General features: G+C 44.8%; 2 protein-coding genes across 3 annotated transcripts; one reads left to right on the top strand and one right to left on the bottom strand.

The window, feature by feature from the left end:
* Positions 1-182: 182 nt before the first annotated feature.
* ppp1r13l (protein phosphatase 1, regulatory subunit 13 like) lies at positions 183-16,687 on the bottom strand. Of its 2 annotated transcripts, XR_014633389.1 has the most exons (14): positions 16,548-16,687; positions 9,108-9,168; positions 8,183-8,298; positions 6,977-7,598; positions 6,168-6,263; positions 5,220-5,308; positions 4,747-5,071; positions 3,739-4,235; positions 3,159-3,296; positions 2,748-2,881; positions 2,290-2,456; positions 1,845-1,986; positions 1,550-1,730; positions 183-1,352 (listed from the first exon to the last, which is right to left on the bottom strand). XR_014633389.1 is itself a non-coding variant. In XM_084467014.1 (13 exons), the coding sequence occupies exons 2-13, from the start codon at positions 9,148-9,150 to the stop codon at positions 1,317-1,319; spliced, it is 2,457 nt and encodes an 818-aa protein (XP_084323140.1). In that variant the 5' UTR covers positions 9,151-9,168; positions 16,548-16,687; the 3' UTR covers positions 183-1,316. The 2 variants fall into 2 exon arrangements, 1 of the variants encoding a protein (XP_084323140.1); XM_084467014.1 differs by lacking the exon at positions 1,550-1,730 and having other exon boundaries at positions 1,793-1,986.
* A 1,330-nt stretch (positions 16,688-18,017) lies between these two features.
* opa3 (outer mitochondrial membrane lipid metabolism regulator OPA3) lies at positions 18,018-20,005 on the top strand. The gene is made up of 2 exons (XM_084466701.1): positions 18,018-18,165; positions 19,003-20,005. Exons 1-2 carry the CDS (start codon positions 18,024-18,026, stop codon positions 19,353-19,355), a joined length of 495 nt encoding a protein of 164 aa, XP_084322827.1. The 5' UTR covers positions 18,018-18,023; the 3' UTR covers positions 19,356-20,005.
* Positions 20,006-20,167: the final 162 nt, after the last annotated feature.

Raw genomic sequence — 20,167 nt, forward strand, 5'->3', positions numbered from 1 at the left:
TTGTTTATATTTTGATTATATATAGTTGTGGAATATAGATAAAGCTGAGATAATATGGATAGATATTATAGAAATAGAATATAGAGTTTGAATACTACACAAAAATGCGTCAGTGTGATTATCTACTGCCACATAGTGGTGAAGGTTGTGATCTGCATTACTTTACAAACATTTGGAATGTATTCATCATCAACACGTTTATTATTTAAATTTACTAAAATACATGAACCCTCAATGGAGAATTTGAACAGAATACTGAGTTATCTGTGCCCGTAAAAAAAGGCTGCCGGATATCAAAATACACATTCTCCCTGACATGTATTTATTCAACAAGATTCAGATTCATACACATAAACGATTCCTATACTGAGCAAAATAGAGAGGTTGAAATCCAGCTGTACATTTTCACTGCCAGAAAAAAACTGACTAAACTGTGAAAAGAGTTGGCCATGTTGGGTGGGTAAATCTTCTAGAATCATTGGGGCTCTGTGGACACAATGGTAATTCATTCTGAATTACCCAAATGGAATGCCAAACAAATTCTAAATGGAATTCAGAACTAAAAATAGATGCATTGAGTTGCCATGGTTTCCAAAGCCTCTAAAAGGTTTACCCCCTGGGCCTCTAAGGTCCCTTAACAGCTGTGTCATTGTATGAAGCAACCAGGTTTTGTGGCATGCTAAAGGATACATTTAAACTACACCTCTACATAAAGAATACAAAAAAAAAATGTTGTGAAGACACTCGGTTAGTTGTCTTTGTTCAAAGTTATATCAGTAAGATCTGCCATCAAAGTACAAACTAAATTCATTTCTACGTTATCGGGACGTTTAGTGTGAAGCTGTGATTCATCTGGCCACACCTGGCTGGGATTGAACCAACTCCCTTCCCTCACAGGCTAGACCGGTCCGGCCAGCCAACTGATCCAGTCTGTCTGGCGGGGTAAATATCTCCCGTCACAATCAAAAGTACACAACAGACACTTTAATGTTTCTTTCAGTTCCCACATACAACTTGTGAGGCGTCACTAGGCAGATTTTTAAACTTTAGTTTTAAACACTTTTTTTTTTTTTTTTACCATTTTCGACCACTTGCTTTCACCCAAAACGCCCTACGCACAACTCTTCTTGTGCTCCTCACAACTCCAGCAGTTGCAAGCCAGTTGAAGTCCCTCCCCTTGTCCACATGTCTACCAGTCCGCCTGTCCACTTGTAAAGGCCAGGCCTAACTCCCTGGCTCCCCCTGGTGGAGGGCCATGGTGTAGAACACCTGATGAGACACCGTCGTCCTCTGATCCGTGAGCCCAGAGAGGCGCATCAACACAGAGACTTAGGACGGACCTTTGGGAAGAGCTGCAGGAGAAGACAGACAGGCAAGATATCCTGTATGAATTACGTGAGCACAGCTATGTTTGTTATTTCCACTTTGTATCTCAGCTAAAACCTTTTTTTGAACAAACTAACAAACAACAAAAGGGAGACACGACAAAGAACCTGACCGTGTAATTATTTTTGTCTCTAGCTCAATGCACACGTTGCGCAAATCTCACCTCATATCTGAAGCGTGACGCATCTACTAGATCATCTACTAGAACCATGTTGTTTGAACGGAGCAAAGCACACAGTACTCTGCTGGCATCAAACATTGAATTCTGCTGGCTTCAAATAGGACTATCCATCCATCTATCCATCCGACCATCCATCCATCCATAAACATACACAGAAATCCACCTGCGAAATCCATCAAAAAGAAGAATTAATAATTCAAAAGTAATAAGAAAATACCCTCATACCCCAAAGTAGTTGTTGGGCACAAAGCCCTCGCGGCCGCAGAGCGAGGCCCACCACCAGTCCACCCCCTCGGCCTTTTGCAGGATGGTCACCATGTCCCCCTCATTGAAGCTCAGCTCGTCAGCTGCCTGAGCCTGGTAGCTCCACAGGGCGTACAGCACCCCGCTGTTGTCAGCTCCCATCGCCTCCACCACACCTGGAGGGCGGGGGGGGGGGGGGGTCAGGTCAGGGGTGGAATTGGAATTGTGTGTGCTTTTATGATTTGTCTTTGCTTTATTACTTAAACGGTCAAGCATTTGTGTGTGTGTGTGTGTGTGTGTGTGTGTGTGTGTCTGTGTGTGTGTGGGTGTTTGTGTGTGTGTCCGTGTGTCTGTGAGTGCACATGTGTTTGTGTGTGTGTGTGTGTGTGTGTGTGTGTGTGCATACATTTGAGTAAATATGTGTGTGTTCAGTGTGTTTGTGTGCATGTGCGGGTGTGTGTCCTCCACCTCCTCCTCACCTCTTAGGAAGCTCTCGCACTCCTCAAACCCGAGGGCGTAGGGGTCACACTTCAGTGCTGCGGTGGCCCCGTCACTCTCAGTGGTTGCCATGACGGCGGCCCCATTACGGACCAGGAACTCACACAGCGGCCGGTCGTTGCAGGAGGCCGAGCAGTGCAGAGGGGTCCTGGGGGACACACATCTGGGGTTACAGCTGGCTGGGGGGACGGGGCTGCTATAGCGACAGTACAGGTATATATGCTTATGGGGATCGGGCTGTTGCTATCGCAACAGTATTGGTCCTGTGTAAAGGAGTCTGTTGCCATCACGACAGTAATGGTGCTGTGGGGAAGGGGCTGTTGCTCTAGCGACAGCATTATTGGAGGGCTGATTCTGTTGTTGCTATAGTGACAGCGTTGCTGCTACAGCAGCGGTATTGACATTGACAGTGGGAGAAGAAAGGGGAAGGTTTATATACCAGCCATGGCTGTCGGGGGCGCTGACGTTGGCTCCGATCCGAACCAGGAAGTCCACCACATTGTAGTGGCCTCCACAAATGGCGTTGTGGAGCGCCGTGATGCCCTCGTCATTGGGCTGGCTGGGATCAGTCATCTAGAGAGGAGAACGTCTTCAATGTCTATTCATAAGCACTGTTGACCTGCTCCTCGGCTATGGATGAATGGATGTTCATTGGTCTGCTAGTAATCTATTATTTTCTGTTCTATTTATCAGAGGCTTTCCTCCAAAACCTCTCACTCACTCACTCACTCACTCACTCACTCACTCACTCACTCACTCACTCACTCACTCACTCACTCACTCACTCACTCACTCACTCACTCACTCACTCTCTCACACACACACACACACACACACACACACACCCCACCTCCTGGACGGCCTTCTGGACGGTCTCCAGCTCCCCGACCAGGGCGCCGTCCAGCAGGAGCACCAGGGGGTTAAGGTGTGCCCGCCGCCCCACAGCCCTATTCTGCTTCTTGCTGCGCCGCAGGATGGAGTGGTAGCTCTGCAGACACAAAATAACTTGTCTCAACCCAAACATGCCTGATAAACTACATGGGGCTAGATGAGGAGGAAGATATACACAGTGATACTCTACTAGAGTGTTTTTTGAACTGGCCCTTTTTGGGTGGCTGAAATGTTGTAGTCTTTATAGTTAGAGTTTTTATATAGTTATAGTTGCATATCCATGTTCTTCTCTATTATTCATGCAGGTGTGTACTGTTGCCCCTCTGCATTTAAACATGCATGCCTGCACATCAACGATACATTTACAAATGTATAAATAATATTACAGGCACTACAAGGTTATGTACATACATGCATGCTTACTGATTCAAAGCAAAGAGAGTACACCAAGAGGAGAGATATACAGTATAACATACACTCCTAGGTCAACACAAACACAAAGAGTATGCGGGAGAGGGCGGGAGGGATGAGCTTCTTACGGGGTAGTCCTGGGAGACAGGTGTGGGGGGGGTGACCGCGGGGAAGGCAGGAGAGGAGGAGGCTGGCTCCTCCCCGTCGGAGGAGTCGCTCCCCCTGTCCCCTCCCCTCTGCTGCAGCCCCTTGCGGTGGAACAGCTTGTTGATGAGATGCTTGTACTGGTTGGGCTGGTACTGGGAAGCCTTCTTCTGCGGCTGGGAATAGTCGACGGAGCCCCGCCTCTTGAGCGCCCGCGGGATCTCAGAGCGGATACGGAACACCTCCTCCATGTCATGGACCTGTTGGGCCTGAGGGGCCACCACGGGCTGCAGCCGCGTGGGGCTGAGGGGCCTGGGGGCCACTGCTGGGGGGTCCACCTCGCTGGCACCCCTTTGGGGCGACCCGCCCCCCTCTCTGGCACCCCTTTGCTCCGACCCGCCTCTGGACTCTGGGATGGAGGGCATGTAGTGGACCAGATCTAGCTTCTCTAGCTCTGCGTCCACGTCACCAGAGTTCAGCACTGCAAAGACATTTCATAGATATACAATATTAGTTAATGATATTTCACTATGATGCTGGGACAGTTATAAATGAGTGATGTTGAACTATCCGGCGGAGACATGAGGTATACAATATTTGGTGAAGGATTTTTAACTAAACACCAAGCAACTAACAACTTAACTATCTTTCAGGGACATTGAATAGATATTCAATATAAGTGTATGATGTTTAACAATGCTGCAAGGAGCATTTCACACAATATAGACGTTGCAATTGGTGATGTTTAACTCTACTATGCTGATGTTTAAGTCCACATTCTGCATTTGTGTCTATATTTATACTACTGCTCATATTGCACATATTTTTTTAAATCAATTAACATCTTAAACTGTGTAACACTAAGTTATACTTTATTAATCCAAGACAGGAAATTAGGGCGATAAAGGTTTCAAAGGTGGTGTGTGTGTGTGTGTGTGTCTGTGTCTGTGTGTTGTAAGTAGTGAAAAAAGTAATATTTTCCAGACTCCCACCTTCGCCGTAGAATGTGGGCTGCAAGGAAGAAGGGGGCGGGATCTCTCGGACTGAGGGCATGGCCATTGGGAAATCTCCACCCATCCCCAACCCATGAGGACGGGCGACGGGTTCCCCTGCCCAGTGGGGGTTCTGCAGGCGCATGATGACAGACAGTGGGATGGGCTTGCGCTGGCGCGGTATTGAGTTGGCTGGGGGGATGGAGATGCGGTTTATGATTGGTTGGGCAAGGTAGTGCGGGGCGGGCTGGGCATCTGGGGGCACGGCGATGCGTGTGTTGCGCGGGAGCGAGCCCTGCCCGTAGGAGAAGCCCGACAGGGAGTCCTGGACAGGAAGTGGACAGGAGGTCAGCACGTCAAACAGGAAGTGAAGGATATTAAATATATAATTGTTATTTCCAAGACAATCCACAAGCGAATGCTTCTTAGATCTTCTTAAATAACTAATAAACAGTAAATAGTTATGGAGAAACCTTCTTGTGGGAGGGGGCTGGTGACGGTCCGTCCAGGTTGGACTCTCTCCAGCTGCTGCTGGGCACCGCTGGTCTCATCCACTCCGTCGCTGGAAGAGCACAACATGTTCTCTGAGCTTCTCTAGGGTTGGCAACCACAGTGAACTGCTTCACTGGGCTTATACAAGGTTGTTTACCGGATATAACATCTTCTCTAGGCCATGGGGTGCACGTTTTTTTACATAGAGCTCCACCACGGCGTAGCCATGGTAACGTAGAGACCCGCAGCGTAGCCACAGCGGCCATTTGACCCAGAAGGATAGATCAAGTTTGAGATTGTTAAGCAGGGAGAGGGACACAATGTGCTGGCTGGATACGGTCCAGGATTACCCCTGTTGTTGTTCAGTGGTGATTCATGTTAGAAAGCAGGACAAAGGCTGTTTGTTGGTCTGGACCACCTGGGATTAGTGAGGAAGTTAACTCCTGCTGGGGCATGGAGATAGAAGTTTCAGTAGTCGTTTCAGCCTTATCATTGTAACTTTAATTTTATTTTTTAAGTTTCTCAATGTCGATGTAAGGCCAGTAAAGTCAGGGGAAGGTCAGAGGACTGAGGGAATATTTTTAGTTCACCACATTGCTGAAGTGCTGAGAGCGAGGGAGAGTGAGAGGGATTCATTTTTAAGGGGGAGGAGAGTGAGTAAGTAGGAGGGAAAGTGTTGAAGTGTGACAGAGGGCTAGTGTGAGTATGAGAGCGATTTGTTTTTAAATTCCTTTGGCAAAGTAAAAGTTTATTTTGTTTCTATGTTCCAATACAAGGTAGGATGTGTGAGTGATAGAGTGATAGAGTGACAAAGTGACAGAGTGAAAGAGTAAAATAGTGAGAAGGAGTAACAAATATTGAGAGTGTGAAGAGTGAGAGTGGGAGTTTAAGAAAGGAAGAGTGAAAGAGGGAGGGCTGTGTGAGCTCACTGTCGTATGTGTGGTGAGGTTTCTTATTAGAAGAGAATGCATCCAGATCTGTCTCGTTCCACCTGCCAGTAGTCTTCTGGAGCTGCACACCCTCCTCTGAGAGAGAGAGAGAGAGAAACAAATGTTGTTCAGATAAACAGAGAGACAGACGGACAGAGAAAGATATAGAGAGAGTTAGAGAGTGAGAGGGAGAGGAAGAGAAAGAGTGACAATAGAAAGAGGTTGCCAAGTAGAGCGATTAAGAGAACAAAGACATGTTATGTTAATGTTTGAACTTTAATCTTTTGATTGCTATTTGCAATCAAAAGATAATTAGTAAACATGACATTATGTTGATGATGTCATGTCATTATGATAATGAATTACACACCTGCTAAATAGTACTACTATTTGCATTGTTAATATCAATAGATGACCTAGGATAGCACTGCTTTCTGCTGCAGCAGGTCTCACAACTAATTATACATCTGGACTTGAAACAAAGTCTGCTAAAAGTCAGTAGGCAACAGGTAAATAGTTAAAAGGTGATCAATCACACAGGTGAAATTGTCTATTCATGTCTATTGAAGTCATGTACATACTATCAATAAAGGGCTAGGATACTAGAATTAATTTGAAGCTATAGTGGAAATGTAGGTACGCTTGTAATGCCTTCATCCAAAGCAACGTCCTGGAGCAGAAAGAGGTTGCTGTGGACATTGGGGAACAACCCCAGAACCTTTCGGTTAGGATTCCAACGCCCTAGCCTCTATTCCTGCCAGCAACACCTGACGGGTTCGCTCCACAACCCTCCCCCCTCCCCCACTCACCTTTTTGCTTCACGCCTCCAAAGTTGCGCGGCAGCGTGCTAGCGAGGGGGCTGCCGAACGGCCGAGGGGAGGAGCTTCTGTCGTGGCCAGGCGACCTTCGACCCATCGAGCCCGTGTCATGCGGCACCCGCAGACCACCGGAAGGGTGCATCTGCTGAGCGGTGCCGTGTTGCCATTGGTCAAAGCCGGTGGCGGTGGTGGGGCTTGGGGAGGGGCTGATGTCCATGTAGTTGACGGAGTTGCGGGGGCTGCGGGGGCTGCGGGGGCTGCAGTTGCGGCGCTGGGAGCGGGGAGACTGGTTGGGGCTGATCTGCTGCTGCTGCTGCTGCTGGTGGCCGTAGGTGAATTTGGCTGAGTAGCGTTTGATTGGGGAGTTGGCATCCATGGGCTGCTGAGGGGAGGTGAGGGGGGAGACGGGGAGCTGTCTGCTGCTGGTGGAGATGAGGGTGTCATGTGGGTGGGGGGGGAGGGAGGAGGAGGAGGGGCTCCTGACGCTGATGGAGGGTATCATGCTGGGCGCCTGGGCGCTGGAGATCCTGGGGGCGGAGGAGGAGCCGCCGGTGTAGGAGCTGGAGTAGGAGGAGGTGGAGGCGGTGGAGGCGGGGCCGTAGAAGGAGGAGGTCTGCAGGGAGGACACATGGTCGTTGAGCAGCGTTGGAGCACACACATTTATGCAGGCTTCTACTCGTCGTCTCGCACGCACGCACACACACACACACACACACACACACACACACACTGACCCAATAACCCGATGCATTCTGCAACAAGCCCCAAAACCTCTGTAATCTCCACTGGAATAACGCGTCGGCCTTCCCTAGCGTTTACTAGGGACTAGTGGGTGTGCTCGCACCGATTGCTCGTAAAGTTTTCGGTTGTGAATGAACTGCGACTGGGATTCAACAAAGAACACACAGACACGCACATACACACTCCCAATATAGACACACGGCAAACATTATAAAGAGAGACAAAGGTCAAAGCAATGTTCTTTTATTTGGATGCTTCAGGCCAGGGTGTGTCTACTGCTCATCTGGAGTTCTGAATATGTGTCTGTTTGCTGAAGAACTGAAAGCACTACTGTATGTATAAACTACTGTCTGTTCTGCATGTACTGAATGTGTGCCACGGTGTCTACCCATGAGTCGCTGTGTGTGTGTGTGTGTGTGTCTGTGTGTGTGTGTGTGTGTGTGTGTGTCTGTGTACCTGGTTGTCAGGCTGCGGGGGGCTGGGGGTGACTTCATGCATCATGGAGTTGAACTCTCGGGACAGCTCGTCGGCCGTCGCCAGTGAGGCATTCAGGTCGTTGTTGATGGACTGGACTGGAGGGAAACAACAACCAATCAGAGCGAGGCAGGACAATAACAGCCCAGGTTTTTCATCATTTCATAATTTCTATTTTAATTTCCTCATCATTGATTCTATGTTCTATCTGTTCTTTGTTATGTTAATTGGTGAATCTAATCTTTGTTATGTTAATTTGTGAAGTTATGTTAATTGGTGAGCAAGCTACCCATAGCCTGGTTCCGCCCGCCTCTGTACTTCCACTCAATTTTCATTTCACTTCAGTACTAGGTCTGGGAGTGCTGTATGTTCGAACAATTTCTTTTCCCTCAAGTTTGTCCCTCCAATCAGCGAACAGCAGGCACGGCCTGAGAACAGTGACGTACAGGTCGTGCGCGAGTTTCAGTTGTAGTCAAAACGAATACCAGGAAGCAGCAGGAAGACCATGGAGAAAGCTATTCGGTCTGTTGTGGAAACTCTGCCGAATATAGATTTTTTTTTGTTGGTGGTCAAGATGTTGTGGCGCTTCTTCCCACGGGATTCGGGAAAAGTTGAATTTTCCAGCTGGCTCCGTTAGTGGTGAAGGAGTTTGCTAAGCATGAAATATGTCACAACCAAATGTTAGCGATTGGTTAAGGCAGATCCGGAGTGGCACTGGGCAGAGCCAATAGGTTTTAAACTTCAACAGCACCTGCCTTCAAGTGAGAAATCGTTTGTCTCTATAGCAGTTCTAGACCATTGGTATGAATGAAATGAGTACGAAGGTCTAGTTAGGACTAGGCTAAGCTACCCACTGTGTATAGTTGTGGTTTTTTTGTGACTTTTTTTTACAACGTCTGATACTCACACAGCATGTTACTGGAGAATCCGGTCTGGGAAGTCATGTTCATTCGGTGGCTTTCACACTCCTGTTCAAACAGAAACACAGAAACACAGAAACACAGTCCTGATGCTGTTCACTCCATGAATATATACAGCAGGTAGACATGGTGTGTACGTGTTACAGCTTCTTTGATAGACAGCTGCAGAATACCTTCTTGTCTTCAAAGAACATCTGAAGACCCACCTCTTCAAAGAGCACAGAACTGTCTATGCTGTTTTTATCTTGAATACTGAAATACTTAGTTACTATCCTTGTCTTTCTGATCCCTGAGCAACTCTGCAATCTTTTGTTTTTTAGAAACTTTGTCTTGCAGATCTATAGCCTTTTTTGGAGTTGCTCCAATTTAAAATGGTGTGCTTTGATTTTTTCTCTGCCTCACTGGTTAGAGCCTTCGGATAAAAGCGTCGACCCACTGATAAATGTAATCTGAGACACAGCCCAAAACGTCTGTGATCCCAGCTAGAATACGGTGTCAGTCTTCCCAAGCGTTGTCGTCGAGTCTGACTAGTGGCACACACGCCCCCTCGGTGTGATCTCCAGAAGCACCACACACATCAGGGCTGAGAGTTGTCAACCATCTTCCCCTCCAGCCCCGGAGCGACTTGACTGACAACACCAGCCAGGGCTCTACATGTCAAAACAAGCTGCTTGATACATTCCCAGATGATACGTTCTCATGGCCAGCAGGTAACACTGCTTAGGGCCTTCTGTATGTCTTGACAGTCCTTGTTGCTTACTAATAACTGTATGGATGTCTGATAGCTGGATGTCTGGTAGTCATACCTTCTGTCTGATAGCTATATGGATGTGTGGTAGTCATAGCTTCTGTCTGATAAGTGTATGGATGTGTGGTAGTCATAGCTTCTGTCTGATAAGTGTATGGCTGTCTGGTAGGGATACATGATGTCTGATAAGTGTATGGCTGTCTGGTAGGGACACATGATGTCTGACAGTTATATATGTTGTTCAATCAAATCAGAATCTGACATTTTCCAAATATAAAAGGAATTCATTGTCATGAAGGTGTGAGCATTCAATCAGGATATAAAAATGTTAATTATCTATAATTGAAGGAAATACATGAACATACATATCCAGTTTGTATAGTACTTAAAGTACAAGTCTCATAGCTGTATGAGTGTCTGGTAGATGTATGGAAGTCTGATTGTTTGCGGATGTCTGGCCGGGTTTCTGATTCACGTCCAGTAACCACTGAGCCAGCTGTTCTGGCATCATACAATGACTAGTGTGCCTTTCTTTCCTTCAAAGGCTAGTTCCCAGACCTACAGATAGTGTGTGTGTGTATGTGTGTGTGTGTGTGTGTGTATGTGTGTATGTGTGTATGTGTGTGTGTGTGTGTGTGTGTGTGTGTGTGTGCGCCTGCATGTGCGTGTGTGTGTGTGTGTGTGTGTGTGTGTGTGTGCCTGCGCGTGCGTGTGTGTGCCTGCGTGCGTGTGTGTGTGCCTGTGTGCATGTGCCTTTGTGTGCCTGCATGTGTGTGTGTGTGCTTGTGTGCTACTGTGTCTTTGTCTGTGTATTTTGACTCAGACTAAGAGATTAAATTTAAGACATCACACTTCCTGGTTATGCATTAAATATATGTCTGCTAAGCTCAATGAAACTGCAACTGTCGGCTATGCAATTATAATAGTATTAATGTTTTAGTCTTGTACTTTAAGTCTTTGCTGATAACCTCTGAAACAGTTATCTACATCTTATCATCTAATCAATGTTTTGTCTTCCTAAAAAAAATATTAACCTCAAACCACAAACAACTTGCAGCAACGCTTTCATAACATTGAATGAAATGCATATGTAAATTCTGTAAGACCTGTTACCGTACGATGTGTTTGAAATTAATCTGGTATTTAGCAAGTGAGGGCAGGTGGATACGATTTTATCTATAAAGTTTTGATGAATCATCCAAAAGTAACAGAACCCGTGTGTGTGTGTGTGTGTGTGTGTGTGTGTGTGTGTGTGTGTGTGTGTGTGTGATTGCTTAATATGTGGGGAGAGGAGAATAGACGTCCAAAGGTTATGGTGACGTCAGGCGTCATGAACAATCCATTCTACTGAAAAGTTTTTTTTGATTTTGATGTAAAACAATGAACCTTGATCTGGTTTTTCACTCATTTTCCCAACGATTTTATAACGAGGGAGATAAACAGACATACTGACCGGCAAGAGAGGCAGGTAGACAGACAATTAGAATGAATGTATCACAAGCAGTCATTCGTAATTTGGGTGTATTTTTTATTGTCTACCGAAAGCCTGATGTCCAAATGGGGCTAACCCTAGCATAATTCCACATTGAGTTCCCCCACCCAGCTAGCATTTAGAACCAAGATGGAACTCTAGATGTGAATGTGCTAAGTGAATAAGGCCCAATGTTTGCTGCTTCACCTTCAGGGTCAGAGGTAAACTAATAATAGCATACAATAGTATAAACGTAGCTAAGGTCATCCATTGGTCAATGACTAAACCATTTGCAACATTTGTACATACACATAACGTCAAATACATCCTTTCGTAATAACGAAATAAGCGATAGCAAATATGTCATTATCTACACACCCTTAAACACACACACATACACACACACACACACACAAAATGTTCTCCCTCTCCCTCCTTCCCTCACTCTCTCTGACTCATGGTTGATGAGTCATGCTCGCTCTCTCTCTCTCTCTCTCTCTCTCTCTCTCTCTCTCTCTCTCTCTCTCTCTCTCTCTCTCTCTCTCTCTCTCTCTCTCTCTCTCTCTCTCTCTCTCTCTCTCTCTCTCTCTCTCTCTCTCTCTCTCTCTCGCGCTCTCAGGAAAGCATTTCACACTTTCCTTTTTCCTCTTCTCCTGTAGGCCTACTGGGGTGTTCTGTGTTCTCTTGCATGTGACTATTCCTGATAGTGCTGCCGTGATCTGAAGTGTGCCACGCCACAACACAAACACGTTCTTAATCGTAGAGATTAGCCTGTTTTTACTTGCTTTCATTTGAAAAAAAGTTCCTTGATTGTTTTTTTGTTGGGCACAAGAAAATGCCCTTTTTCTCTTCCTTATCTCTCTGTAAAGGCCAAGCAGATAGCATAGCACAGAGAAAATCACACTTATACTTTGATGTTGCAACAACAGTTTGAGTGAGTTACAAGTTTTTTCTCATCACACACCCATTTTCCCTTTGTAATTTATATTGATAATTGTTACCCCTCAACTAACTTCCTTATCTTCCTTGTCAATTATCTAACAAACTTCTAACTTTATAAGTTAGTCAGACACATGTCTCAATGTATGTTACTGTACTTCTACTGTGATCTGTGTAATCATTCCATTCACTTGTAACCAACAGCAGTAGGAAACCTTCACTTCCTGGCTACAGACATGGGAGTGGGCCAACGCCAATTTCACCAGCATTACCCATGATGCAGTTGGGCAGGACAGGGTGTCTCCCTGATGGTTACTGATCAACCCCACCCTCCCACCTCCAACTCCACCCACTCATGTGGCAATGACTCAAAGATCACCAACATCCCTCTAACTCCCACTAACAAATCCACTGGTTTCTGTTGAATCATAAATAATGTCCCTCTCTCTCTCTGTCATTATCTCTCTACCGCCCTCCCTCCCTCCTCTGGTTTTCTGTTCTCCTCCTTGCTCGTTGTCTCTGGGACTGGGTGGAGGACTGTTGGAGAGACTTGGCAGTGGTTGGCAGAGGTTTGCGGCTCAACGGGGGAAGAAATCCAGAGTGAATTATACTCTCATTTTGGAGGTTGGGGGGACAGACGGACATTATGGGGGCCTTCAGTGCCAAATAGGATGACCATGCTGTTTCACTTCAAAGGTCCACGCTTCGCCAACCATGGTAACCACAGTTACCGTGGTAACTCTAACTGATTTGGGTCAAATTACATTAAAACTGTTGTTTGTTAAACAAATGTGAGATAGACAGAGCCATTTAGTGTTGGATGTTGGGGCTGTTGTCTTGTCTTGACCCCCCCATGCTCCTTCCCCGGCAGGATGCACTTGGCTATGAAAAATATGTGCCACAGAATTATTGAAATATTTGTCACTGAAGTGTTATGGAAGTGCGACAACTAACAGCAAATGACTGTTCTACACTCCCAATGAATTCTTAGGAGATGATGAGTATAGAAGCTCTGTGTCTTATCAGAAGAGAAGGTCAGTGAATGAAGGCAAAGTTCACAGCTTAATAAAGTAAACACCAGTACTATCTGGTCAGCTGGCGAGTGGCTCAAGGGGTGAGGTGGGGGGGGGGGGGGGGGGGACTGCCTGGAAACTCTGTGTGACCGGTCACTGTCGAGAATCAGGACTCAGAACACACAGAAATAGCAAAGGATAGAGACGAGAGACCCTTTCTTAGAATGAATCTGAAGATAAAAAAATGTATATTATAGATGAGAAGACTAAACTAAACTAAACTAAACTACGGCAAGCTGATGCTGACCAGGGGTCAATGAGAGCGGTCTCCATGCTGACTCACCGACTACAATTCATTGACGCTATAACACACGAGAGGAAGAGCTGTTATACTGACTATATTATACTATCATATAATATATTATTTTATTACCCCCCTGGTGTGTTTTTTTTTAATTAAAGGGAAAAATATGTCTTCATAGTTGTGTGGACAAGGCCATGGATTTACAAATTGGACAACATTAAGATGTTGCATAGCTTCAGGTTCAATGAATCGATGTAGTCATCTTAACAATATTCTGTCCAAATACTCTTTCTTCGCCAGGGTCGGACTACCGCAAACTGACGGACGAATCCACAGACCCACTGGCAGTTTTGCTACTGGTCCTGACCAGTAGGCACTAGCCCTCTTCGAGCTGGTCAGCTGGATGCTGTTGCCCGGTGAGGGCGGGGCCCCAGTCTCACCCAGCACCTTGCACGCCATTTGGCTCAGGAAGGTCTTTTGGAAAGTTGCACACCTCATGGTTATTTTGAGCAAGAAATAAGTACTTTGTGTCTTGTATTTGTACCCTGTTTTTGTTGCCACCCAGAGCTTGGTTGTAACAACAACAAGCAAGAGGTATCTTATTGGTAAACATTAAGTAATTTGGAATACTATAGTTTAGTTCTGCTAATACAATGAGCCATGTGGAAGAACAGCTACCTCACCAACCGTTTCAGATTTGATGGTACACACCAGATTTACAGGACACACTGCACTAACCTTGTCCCTAGTTAACTATTAAATGCACCCACACGTGCATGCTCACATATACACACACCACACACACACACACACACACACACACACACACACATACAAAGAAACCTTCATTCACACAAACCTGTAACCATCAAGGTATTCCTTCCAAAGTGCCGTTGCCAAACCAAACACATTAGCTGTAACCAGCAAGGTATTCCTTCCAAAGTGCCGTTGCCAAACCAAAAACATTCTTAAATCAAGGTAATAACAATTATAGGCTGTACCAACCAAGGAAAAATGTGATTGGAGTGATGTGTTATAGCCAATGTTCCATTCAGTTGTTACATATTTTAACGTTCAATATTCCTGTATACATGACATATATTTTATGTATATTTATGTACATTTTGTATACGTATATATATATTTTCCAAGATTTAATTGATGATTTATGTGTTAATATTGTACTCTGTTCTCTATTTCTAGTACTCTTTTTCTATCTTGAACAGAGCAACTGTGAAGGAAAAAAATCCCCTTGGATTAATGAGGAATCCGAATGTGAATTAATCATGTAGTCAATCATGTGTTTTGGTTCAGACTGTAATGAAAATATCCGACTGATCCTGAATCAGATTTCAGTTATTTTACACTCCACTGTTTGTGGCTGACAGTTGACATTGCATGCGCTCTGCTCCCCCTCTACCTCACAGACACGCACACACACGCACAAACAAAGACACACAAACAACAAAGACACACAACACAGACACACAAACAACACAGACACACACACACACACACACACACACACACACACACACACACACACAAAGACACACACACACTCACACAAACAACACACACACACACACACACACACACACACACACACACACACACACGCAAACACAAAGACACACACACTCACACAAACAACACAGACACACAGACACACACACATCCAATTTAGGGTTAGGGTTAGTTAGGGTTTGTTTTCTTTATCCCAAAATACAGATAAGAGCATGAGGAGATGGACAGGATGTACACACGCATGGACTCATTGTGTGCTCTGGGTAGTAGTTTTTTTTTTTTTGTTGTTGCTATGTATCATTCATTTATGATAAGCCCATAAAACGTATGCACATTTTTTGTATGGTCCTCATGTCCATACATGAAATTGCCTAAGGTATATGGGCTTATCATACATAACGATACAATTATTCATGGTGCTGGTTGTATACTAGTATATATTACATATTACATGGATTCCACTCTATATCCTTTATGTATGTATGTCTCTCTCTCTCTCGTCAGGGGACAGAAGAATGTCACAGCACTGTACAAACAACCTGTCATTCCTGTAGAGTTTGACACGTAACTATCCACGTTTAGGAAGACACTCGATCTATAGGTGCGCGCGCGCGCGCGCGTGTGCGTGTGCGTGTGCGTGTGTGTGTGTGTGTGTGTGTGTGTGTGTGTGTGTGTGTGTGTGTGTGTGTGTGTGTGTGTGTGTGTGTGTGCTTGGCTGCATGTGTATGAGGGGTTTGCGCATATGTGTTGGTAAGTAGAGAGTGAGATAGACAGACAGACAGACAGACAGACATGCCTTGATAGATGAATAATAATCAACGATAGAGCCAGGATAATTACGCGGGTTGCAGAAATGTGCCGTCAGCCAACAAATGGTTTTTGCACAGGTTGCAGCAAGTAGACAGCTCTAAACCTAACCCAGGCTGTCGAGCGGGTTCTCATTGCGCACTAACTATATCCTTCTTCAATAGCCCTAAGTCGCGTAACATTCTGCTGGGACATTTGTCAAGATAAAGGAAGGAGAACGTTTTCTAGCTGAGCGTTAGGTTTGTTTCACAAACATGGGTTGTATGTAGACATTGAGTAACCCTCATGAATAACTACATCCACATTTTGCATCTGTCTATAACAGTTCAGCTACCGAGTTGGCCGGCAGAAAACATCTGATTTTCATTAGTAGAAGTCTCTACAGGCTCCTCCTCGGACAAATCTAGAAACCAAACTGCGAGGGAGAAAAGTTCCCGTGGTGAAGTGAAGTATAGAACGGACAGAATGCAGCATATAAAGAAGTATACTATTATAATAAAAATAATCGTATAATCGGAATAAACAATGACCAGACAGTAACGATAGTTTTAGATACCACACAGGAATGCACAAGCGAGCCAAAAGTAAATAAAGGCGTAAATCGGAGTATGTCCTTACCCCCAAAAATAGTGCGAAACTGTAGGCCTACTTATTTTCTCAACTTGTCCTGAAACTGCTCGCAGATGCTGTTCGGTCTTGTGTGTGACTTGTAAGCGCTCCGTCTCTACTGCTCCTAGGAGAGTACCCCCAGACGTGTAGTCACAGACAGTTGTGTTGAGTGAGGCTATTCTGGATCCTGGTACAGCCCACTGTTGTCTCGCTGTAATCCGATCCAGGTGGTGCGACCACATCTGGCAGCACAGGTAGACAGGGACTATACCAATACGTTTCTAGTAATAAGAATAGTTATACAGTGTTTTTTACTTTGAATGTTTCTTTTTTATTGTTGTTATAAATATATATAATATAATATAATAAATATAATAATTTAGGAAATTATAATTCCATAACCACCATAGCCTTTGCTTACCCTAGCTCTAGATATTTACAGTATGCTTCTGTATATATATATATATATATATATATATATATATATATATATATATATATATATATATATATTGTAGCGACTGTGGCCGTGGTCGCCGTGTTCAGAGTGCCGCAAGGGATCCTGGGGGGGTTTGGACTATCGCAAGTTGGACCACTGGTGCCCTCCTAGCTCCTTTGCAGTAGACATTAGCTGTGTTCGAAATCGTTCCCTATTCACTCACTCACTATTCCCTATATAGTGTTTATGATATAGTGAACTATATAGGGAACGAACAAACGAGAATTCGGACACTACGCTGAACATTTCTGAACGTCATTTGCGTCAGTAAATGCGCCCGCATTGCATTGTGGTATATGGGAGGGAATGTAGGGAATATCGTATGTTCACTCAAATGTTGGGTATTTTAAAGTCCACTATATAGTGAATGAAATTAACCACTGAGAATTCGAACACCACTACAAAATGGCGAGCACCCGATATAGTGCACTATATTCGTGATAGGGAACGATTTTGAACACGGCTATTGTGTGGGGTTTGTCTCTGTGTGTGTGTTACTGTAGTGTTACTTAGTTATTTGGTCCGACACCAGCCAGTGTGTTTTGTGTGGCGTGTGTGTGTGTGTGTGTGTGTGTGTGTGTGTGTGTGTGTGTGTGTGTGTGTGTGTGTGTGTTCAAATAAAGGCAACTGTCGTAGTCGTGCGGTGTATGGGGCGCGTGAGTTGTGCTTAACCTCGGCTCCCGTCTCGTCCTACCGTGCTGCTCGCCGCAATATATACACACACTGTATACACTATAATGCATACATTTTTTTAATGAAGAACAAAGGCCTTATCTCCGAGTCTAGACGTTTGAGAAACGTCTAGACTTGGAGAAGTCTAGACGTTTATTGAACTGATCATTCCACAACATAGACTACAAAGTTCAATACGGAGGATGCATTACGCCGATATGTTTACGTGTGACACGTTCATGAATAATCATAACGTCAACTACAGCGTCCACAACCTAGTCCCGCCCCCCAAAAAACCTACAGCTTCCGCCAAGATGGTAGTCGGTGCGTTCCCCATCGCCAAGCTCCTCTACCTCGGAGTGAGGCAGATGAGCAAACCCGTTGCTAACAGAATAAAAGCAGGGGCAGTGAGAAGTGAATTCTTCAAGAACTATGTCTGTCTTCCTCCAGCACAACGTAAGTATTAAGTATTAACGGTAGTCAATGACAGGTTGCTAACAGTGTCCTACACAGCTAAAGGTTGGGTCCATAGACTGATGATCATATATGGCAACCAATGGGGTTCTGGTTTGTTGGTTACGCATCCAATCGCAATCATGAGGCAATAGTAGCTGGCCAATTGGAATGGAAATCTTGGATGAAGGCGGGTCTTTCCCCTGAAAGAACGAAACCAACACTGTTAAACTATATTTCCAAGTGCATTTGCCATTCATTTCTGTAATAACACAAATGATATCGTACGGTTTTACTTTGATTGTAGTTAACTACTCCGTAGCGTAATAGTTGAATTCTGGTATTTTTGATAGCCTTGTCATGTGTTATGATACGATTGTTGGATGTCCACCTATTTTTATTTTTCACCTTGTCTGCTGCTACCTAGCGATCATGAATGTTGTTATTGCCATCCTGTGTCTTTCCAGGGCATACTTGTCTATTTGAATTTCGAGGAATCAAAATCTCTTTCGATCACTTCTTTCCTATTAATTTCTGCCCAGTTATGAACATGTTATGGATTTTTAAGGAATACACAAATATTATACTCACCACCGTAATGTCTGCCTCAACTAGCTCAACTACTAATACTGTTATATATACTAATACTGTATATATATAGAGAGAGAATATTTATTTTCTGTCGTTTTTACCATACAACATTTATCCATATTTAAATGTTTATCTCTCTTGAGATTTCTATAACCGTCTAGTAGTTTCTGCTGTGACACCGTAATTTCCCATCTGGGATTGATAAAGAAACTATTATCTTACAATTTCAGTGGTTCTATTTCTCATTAGTGTACCACTGGATTGAGATGAGGAGCAAGATGCGGATCATGGGCTTCCGCGGCTCCAACATCAAGCCTCTGAACGAGGAAGCAGCGGCAGAACTGGGGGCGGAGCTCCTTGGCGAAGCCATCATCTTCCTGATTGGCACGGGATGCATGGTGCTGGAGTACAGCCGCCAGGCCTCCAACTCGGCCCGCAAAGAGGAGGAGCTGAGCCAGACCATCAGCAGCCTGCAGACGCAGCTGGGCGAGCTGGCCCTCAGCAACGAGATCATGGACGCCCAGCTCCGAGAGGTCAACCGCCTACTGCTGTCTCTCCCCAGCCCAGCCCCTCCCCCGGCCCCGGCCCCAGCCAGGGTATGAAGCAAAGCCTTCTGGGAGCCTGGCACGGCAGCATCCGGCAGTTAGTCTCGTCTGTGTCAAGGGAATGAGATATGGAGTTGGAACAGCGTAACACTGCCGTGTGCCCGGCGCCAAGAGACCCACGCTTCTTTCACACACATCCTCGTCTGTCACAGCCACCTCAGGAGCCATAGGGGGGACTAAAGCACAGCGATGCATTGGGGGCAGTGTTAATGCTATCATTAGCAATAACCAGTTCTGGAATGAGGCTATCGCTATGATATTCATAGTGTTGGTCTCATACTGGCCGTGCATGTACAGTTCATTTGTAACCCAGGATGTGGATCTGAAATGGCTGAGATTCATTCATATCACTATCAGATGGGCCACGTGATTTTCTCATTGATGTGTTGGGTGAAATTAATTAACTCTTTTGCAGACTCAATCTGCGTGTTTTGACTTGAACTATATCCAAGAACCCAAATGTTGTAGGTCACACAGGTTGGATTGCACTAAAAAATTCCTGTTTATTATCCAGAGATTGGTCCAACCGACGTGTGTTTGAGGTTGATTGACAGCTGATGTAGTGTTTACACCTAGCTTGCTCTCAATACAATACAGCCTGTACCATAGAAGTGTAAATGAATCATTGTAAAATAAAATCTAAATTATAAATACTTCAGTAGGCTACTTGGTTTATTGAGATACCCTTTGTCTGCATTGTTTTATAAATCATTGTTTTCCTCTTTATCTGATGAATATTATATCTTTTATTATAGATAAAAATGTATATATACTGTATATTGTAAATTATGTATAATGTCATCATATTT

Source organism: Micromesistius poutassou (assembly GCF_964030765.1).
Source record: "Micromesistius poutassou genome assembly, chromosome: 4".
NCBI lineage: Eukaryota > Metazoa > Chordata > Actinopteri > Gadiformes > Gadidae > Micromesistius > Micromesistius poutassou.